General features: G+C 31.3%; 3 protein-coding genes across 3 annotated transcripts; 2 read left to right on the top strand and 1 right to left on the bottom strand.

Moving 5' to 3' along the window:
• Window positions 1-1,132: 1,132 nt before the first annotated feature.
• Window positions 1,133-2,806, bottom strand: LOC123307309 (CDAN1-interacting nuclease 1). The gene is made up of 5 exons (XM_044889560.1): window positions 2,571-2,806; window positions 2,191-2,512; window positions 1,983-2,032; window positions 1,685-1,924; window positions 1,133-1,543 (listed from the first exon to the last, which is right to left on the bottom strand). Exons 1-5 carry the CDS (start codon window positions 2,672-2,674, stop codon window positions 1,420-1,422), a joined length of 840 nt encoding a protein of 279 aa, XP_044745495.1. The 5' UTR covers window positions 2,675-2,806; the 3' UTR covers window positions 1,133-1,419.
• A 452-nt stretch (window positions 2,807-3,258) lies between these two features.
• LOC123307780 (ATP synthase subunit b, mitochondrial-like) lies at window positions 3,259-4,485 on the top strand. Its single transcript, XM_044890207.1, has 2 exons — window positions 3,259-3,741; window positions 3,802-4,485. Exons 1-2 carry the CDS (start codon window positions 3,313-3,315, stop codon window positions 4,399-4,401), a joined length of 1,029 nt encoding a protein of 342 aa, XP_044746142.1. The 5' UTR covers window positions 3,259-3,312; the 3' UTR covers window positions 4,402-4,485.
• Window positions 4,486-4,628: 143 nt separating this feature from the next.
• LOC123307945 (26S proteasome regulatory subunit 4) lies at window positions 4,629-6,672 on the top strand. The gene is made up of 6 exons (XM_044890449.1): window positions 4,629-4,777; window positions 4,835-5,135; window positions 5,379-5,711; window positions 5,788-5,924; window positions 5,981-6,388; window positions 6,480-6,672. Exons 1-6 carry the CDS (start codon window positions 4,775-4,777, stop codon window positions 6,612-6,614), a joined length of 1,317 nt encoding a protein of 438 aa, XP_044746384.1. The 5' UTR covers window positions 4,629-4,774; the 3' UTR covers window positions 6,615-6,672.
• Window positions 6,673-6,679: the final 7 nt, after the last annotated feature.

The raw sequence follows: 6,679 nt of genomic DNA, 5'->3' as shown, positions 1-6,679 counted from the left end.
AGTTAGGAAAAAATGTTCCTGGTAATCGAGAAATTGATCTTTTCTAAAAGCTTTAAGTAGGTATATGGTAGTTACTTATTTAAAATAATGAATGAAATGCAAATAGAGTTCACCTTGAAAACTTTTTTCTCTCTTTTTATGTCTAGGAGAAACTACATGTATTTTTGGTATTTTCATTTTAGTCCTCTCTTATTTCACATATTTGCGTTTGAATTCAAACTATTTATTAATTTATTGAGTTTTCGTACCATTGATTTGTCGAAATGGATTACCTCATGAACACCCTGTACAATTTAAGGCACAAACAAAACAGGTTATTGGGTAATAACAGGTTTTCTCTGATACAATAGGTTTTCAATAATTCATTGGCAATTTTATTTTTCAGATGTTATGTTTTTGTGCCATAGTTATTCTGAGAAACATGAAACACCAACGCAAATTTTTTCGCAAAAATCTGTCGAAAACAGTTGAATTTATATCTCAAGTATTCTTGGCACATATTGTTCAAATTGTCCTTGAATTGACCATAAAATACTACGTTCGAAATTTTAAATTTTGTCCTGTAAGTTTTATTCTTTCAAAAAATTCTTTTATTTTATTTCAGATATATTTTTTCTTAATACTATTAAATACGGTGAAAATCAATATGATCACTTACTCGGAAATTATAAGTGGCTACTATTTCCGCCACTGATGAAAATCGATTATTTTTCTATCACCTGATAAGTTTAATGGGAGTAAAAACTGCCATGTACCTAATAATTTTCATTCAAATCCATCAAATTTTAACAAAGTTATCAAGTTTCTGGATTTTGTTGGTTTTGGGGTGCATTTTTAAGTTTATATTTAGTTTTCTTCATATTTTGACCTCTTAAATCACCCGCTAAAGTATATGGACCTTAAATCCGGGTAGATAAAATAAAACTGGGCGTGTTTTTCACTCATCTGATATCTATACCAAACAAAGAAATTTCGCTTATTTCATTTTAGAAAATATCATACCTATTTTTGTATTTCAGTCCTTGAAAAAAATTTGAACTAACAAGATGATTGATAAAAGGATAATGGATACTCTCAATGAATGATTCAAAATGTTTGCTTTCTTATACCGGAAATAATAACTGACAAGTATAAAATTGGTATTTTTATTCATTAATTATAATTACAAAAATATTTTTATATCACAGAAAAACTTATATCTTAATCAGTACAAGCTTAGGTTTTATAAATATGGAATAATGAAAACAGAATAAAAACTCTGAATTATTTCAGTGGAATCTTTATAAAATAGATGTGATCATGAAGATTATAATTAACAGAGATAAAAATGTGTACTGAGCTTAAGAATACATACTTTGAAAAAGATGAAACTTTTTTGTAGTAAGCAACATCAACAAATAATAACGATTCTTAAATCACTTATTTATTTCCTATTGTAATAATATCTGTGGGCATATGGTCACGTATTAGAAAACTTTTATTGTTCGGGTCAATTATTGTTTCAACATAACCAAACCAGTAGATAACCAAACCTGGGCCAAACCTGAAAATGATTAAGAATACGAATCATTTACAATATTTCATTCACAAAAACAAATTTGAAACTATATCAGCTCCTATGATTACAAAAAGATCTTTTTTTGTAATATAGGAATGAAAAATGTATTATCCAATAAAATCTCACCTATTCCAATAGCTTAAATACTGACTTTCAGTATATTCCCTGTGAACTTTTTCAGATCCGAATAATCCTTTACTTTCAATCCAGTTCACAAGAAAACCATCAATTGAAATGGGCACCTCCAGTTTGATGTCTGGTGTTTTGTCATAACCCCATCTCCTCAAGTATTCTTCATCTCTAAAAGCCAAATTCAACTTTGTCACCTCTTTATGAAGCTGAATTTCATATTGTTGGCCAGTTGCACTGAAAAAAAATTTTAGTTAATTTTAGCAAATATATTAAAAGATATTATTAAACTTACTGTCTTATAACATCTGCAGCTGGACTATACAAATTATCAAAAACTGTACACTGTAACAAAAAGATTACCTTCAGTAAAAGAACTTCTTTTAGAGTTCAATGAATAGAGCTAATAAGCAGTAGTGAGTTATAGAATAATTTTTAACAATGTACAAATGACAGGACTTTTTAATACCATGATGTTTATAAACAACCCCTTTGGTACTCACCATAAATACTTCAACAGCTAAATCCCCATCTGGTATCAGTGAAGTATTTTTCAAATATCTATTCACAGTCTGTAAGACATTTTCATCTTCAACTTTTTTTGATCTCTCTAAATACTCAAGCAAAATGAGTTTTGCAATAAGACATGGGGCAATTCCTTCATCTTTAGATATCCTAAGTATAACACCATCTTCTTTTGCTTTCATACCTTTATTATAAGCTTCCCAATATTTGTTACGAGCTTGCTGACTTTTAGAATACACAGCCCTCATTTTACTTTGGAATTCATAAGACAAAATACTTGCTAGTGCATCCTTACTCACACTAAAACATAAAGATGAAAAAGTTAAAAGTGTTTCAAATGAATTATAGAAATATTTACCTGGGGTATAACTTTTCTAATTCATCCAGGCAATAAAAAGTCAATCCTTTATATTCCTTGATGAAAGTCACGATTTCTTTGAACAACTCTGCTTTCATTGACATCTTGTATGTATGAAATTATAAACCGTCGAAATTTCGAAAACCTATTACACAAATCAATCAATTTTTTGTTCAACACAAAATATAAAACTCCCAGAGACTCTCAGCACTTCGCTACAGAAACTTGACAAATATTTGAGTATTTGAGAGGTTAGGTTGTTATTTTCACAAGTTGATTTGTATGGAGGGTAGTCTATCGTCATAGTGATTTGGTCAGAGATATATCTCTGGATTTGGTCTACAATTCTTTTTCTTCCCATTTTTCTCTTATCATATTCTATGTAAGATGACAGCGCTAATGCGGTGAACTTTTGAATCACTATTCTCATTTCTAAAAAAACGACATATTTGAAATACATTCGAATTAATGAAAAGGTGCACTTTTCAAATACTACTATACTTAACAGATAATAACTAATGTGTCCCGCTTTACTTGAAAACAGTTTCTGATTTTAAAGATTTCAATTCCAAGATCAGTTTTGGGAAAATAGTTCCAAATCGCGCAAATAATTATACATTACCAGAAACAAACTTGTTCCTGACATTACATGGTCTTTCTAATGAAAAAAATTTAATACCTTCATAGAAATTATAAAAAATCAAATTCTGTCTGTCACTAGTTTACAGTTTTCAGTTATAACATGAAAAGACTTCTTTCCAATTGTTCTACATCAAATTTTCTAAGAATCGGTAATCCATGGATTATGTGTAGATTAAAATATGATTTTGCAAATTCTGAACATTCCAATTACAAATTTCCGAGTGCCGATATTCACAGAAACCTGAATAAATATCTATTTAGTAAGATCTCCAATGCAAAAGATGAGGAATCGAAGAGCAAAATTATAAAAACAATCATAAAAATAAATCGTGAGAGTAAATTGGACTTCTTAACGATTGATCTTCTTATGAAATCGAAAGTGCGAAATTATGCAGTGAAATCGAATGATATCAATAATCGAAATTCCAATGTACCACAACAAACAATATCAGAGACTAAAGAAAATGAAACAGAGAAAAAGTCACATACGAGCGTTATACCTAGGCTGATAAGAAGAGAACCAGGTGAAGTAAGTAACATCAGAATCTACTGAAGGAATTAGAGAAGACAAACATTTTCTGAATTTCAGGTAATTTGGGGATTCATTCCAAAGGAATGGGTTTCTTTCTTCGTTCCCATTACAGGATACTCGGGATTCTATACCCTGCTTGTAACTTTGGGAACATATTTATTCAGTAAAGAAATTTACGTTTGTGATCATGAATACTATAACGGCTTATCCCTTATAATATTGTGTATTTATGCAGTCAAAACACAAGGACCAAAACTAGCAAAATATTTAGACAAAGAAATAGACAATTATGAACGCGATTTAAACAAGTGGAAGGAGAAAGAGAAGCAAAACTTAAGGGATGCAATAGTTTCGGCAGTAAAAGATCAGGAATGTATGGAAGGTCAGCAAATTTTGATAGCAGCCAAAAGAGAAAATGTTCATTTACAGAGGGAAGCCGAATTTCGAAAGCGACAGATGGAAGTTTATGAAAATGTTACAAGAATTTTGAATTATCATGTTGAGAGTGAAAATGTGAGAAGGTCTGTTCAACAGAAAAATTTAATACAGTGGGTGATAAAAGAAGTGGAAAAAAGTCTGACACCGCAGCTTAAAGAAGAATATATGAAATTATGCATGGCAGACATAAAAGATATATTGAAAAGAAACCCAAAATGAGCAACTTTTAATAATAACCTATTTTATACAATACTTTATCACTAATCTTAGGAGTAATCGAAATATACAAAACATTTAACAATATATATTGTTACTCTTCTGTTAATCTGATATCTCTTCGCCTCGGATAAACAAAAAATTTATTGATTTGAGCTTTTTGCTAACATGGGAGCTTAGGAGTAAATCAAAGATACTCCGTGTCCGTAAAACCAGACACAACACTTCACGTCAAATTATCCGTCACTTGCATGTCACTTGTCATTTTCCTTCCAAGTTCAAGAAATTTGTTGATGACTTGTGGAAATTGATCTCGTACTTCCAATAACTTGAATTTCGGGCATATATTTCTAATTACAGATTACTGATCCGAAAAATGGTAACAAATACATTAAAAATTCTGTTCTAATAACCAGAAATCTTTTTTAAATCCTAGGGTCAGAGTCAATCAGGTCCTGGAGGCAGTGATAAGAAAGATGAGAAGGATAAAAAGAAAAAATACGAGCCTCCAATTCCAACTAGAGTAGGAAAGAAAAAACGCCGTACCAAGGGACCAGATACTGCTTTGAAACTTCCAGCTGTAACTCCTCATACAAGGTGCAGACTGAAATTGTTGAAATTGGAAAGAATCAAGGATTATCTACTGATGGAAGAAGAATTTATTCGTAATCAAGAACGTCTTAAGCCTCAGGAAGAGAAAAACGAGGAAGAAAGATCTAAAGTTGATGACCTGAGAGGTAAAAAATTTCATATCGATTATTGAAACAGGTCTTGTTCATTATTATGAATTTCCTTTGTTCTGATACGTTAACCCTGAAGCTATCACCTTAAGTATAAGTCTCGGCACATTGAAATTATTACCATTCGATTTCTTATAGAGAATTTTATCCATAAAAAAATGGTTTATTATGGAGAGTAAATTACACTTTTGCCATAAAACTTTTCAGTTGAATGTTAAAATATTTCCCTGTGTTCCATAGGTACCCCAATGTCAGTGGGAACTTTAGAAGAAATTATTGATGACAATCATGCAATAGTTTCTACTTCTGTTGGTAGTGAACATTATGTGAGCATCCTATCTTTTGTTGATAAAGATCAATTAGAACCAGGGTGTTCAGTTCTTTTGAACCATAAAGTTCATGCGGTAGTTGGTGTACTTGGAGATGACACTGATCCTATGGTGACTGTGATGAAATTGGAAAAAGCTCCCCAAGAAACTTATGCAGATATTGGTGGATTAGACACACAAATTCAAGAAATAAAGGAATCTGTAGAATTACCCTTGACCCATCCTGAGTATTATGAAGAAATGGGTGGGTATTTTGTTCTACTTTAATAGAAATGTTATTTGTATCTGTAGTTTGAGTTATTATATGTATTGTTTTTTAGGTATCAAACCTCCAAAGGGTGTTATACTATATGGCCCACCAGGTACTGGAAAAACACTGTTGGCTAAAGCAGTAGCAAATCAAACATCAGCAACATTTTTGAGAGTTGTTGGGTCTGAACTTATCCAAAAATACCTGGTTAGTAAAACAACTTCTTGTTAAAAATTTATAGTTAACATTTATGTTATATACAGGGAGATGGTCCAAAACTTGTTAGAGAATTATTTAGAGTAGCTGAGGAACATGCTCCTTCCATAGTATTCATAGATGAAATAGATGCTGTAGGGACAAAACGTTATGATTCAAACTCTGGAGGTGAAAGAGAGATTCAGAGAACTATGTTAGAACTTCTAAATCAATTAGATGGCTTTGATTCAAGAGGTGATGTCAAAGTCATTATGGCAACAAATCGAATTGAGACTCTAGATCCAGCTTTGATTAGACCTGGTAGGATCGATAGAAAAATTGAATTTCCACTTCCGGATGAGAAAACTAAGAGGAGGATTTTCAATATTCACACGTCAAAGATGACTTTGGCCGAAGATGTTAATCTGCAAGACCTCATTATGGCAAAAGATGACCTATCTGGAGCCGATATCAAGGTTGGTAGAATTAATCTCTATTAGTTTTGACCTCTTATTTATTTATTGCTGTAATTTTTCACAGAAGCTCATCCTTATTTTCATTTTGCAGGCAATTTGTACTGAGGCTGGTTTGATGGCTCTGAGAGAAAGGAGAATGAAAGTAATGAATGAAGATTTCAAAAAGTCTAAAGAAAGTGTTCTATATAGAAAGAAAGAAGGTACTCCTGAAGGATTGTATTTATAATCTTCTTATTGTATTTTCAATTGATTGAATTAAATGATAATAAATTCATATGGATGTCTATGTGA

The sequence above is a fragment of the Coccinella septempunctata genome, chromosome 2, assembly GCF_907165205.1.
Source record: "Coccinella septempunctata chromosome 2, icCocSept1.1, whole genome shotgun sequence".
Classification (NCBI taxonomy): Eukaryota; Metazoa; Arthropoda; class Insecta; order Coleoptera; family Coccinellidae; genus Coccinella; species Coccinella septempunctata.
This window is presented reverse-complemented; position numbering and strand designations above follow the sequence as displayed.

Bases quoted from the DNA above. Each gene is read 5' to 3' on its own strand.
- LOC123307309 (XM_044889560.1), bottom strand. From the start codon at position 2,674: ATGTCAATGAAAGCAGAGTTGTTCAAAGAAATCGTGACTTTCATCAAG. The intron at 2,033-2,190 runs GTGAGTACCAAA...TTTTTGTTACAG, and splicing joins TAGCTGTTGAAGTATTTATG to TGTACAGTTTTTGATAATTT. The intron at 1,544-1,684 runs GTGAGATTTTAT...AATCATTTTCAG, and splicing joins TATTTAAGCTATTGGAATAG to GTTTGGCCCAGGTTTGGTTA.
- LOC123307780 (XM_044890207.1), top strand. From the start codon at position 3,313: ATGAAAAGACTTCTTTCCAATTGTTCTACATCAAATTTTCTAAGAATC. The intron at 3,742-3,801 runs GTAAGTAACATC...TCTGAATTTCAG, and splicing joins TAAGAAGAGAACCAGGTGAA to GTAATTTGGGGATTCATTCC.
- LOC123307945 (XM_044890449.1), top strand. The intron at 5,712-5,787 runs GTGGGTATTTTG...ATTGTTTTTTAG, and splicing joins TGAGTATTATGAAGAAATGG to GTATCAAACCTCCAAAGGGT. The intron at 6,389-6,479 runs GTTGGTAGAATT...TTCATTTTGCAG, and splicing joins TATCTGGAGCCGATATCAAG to GCAATTTGTACTGAGGCTGG.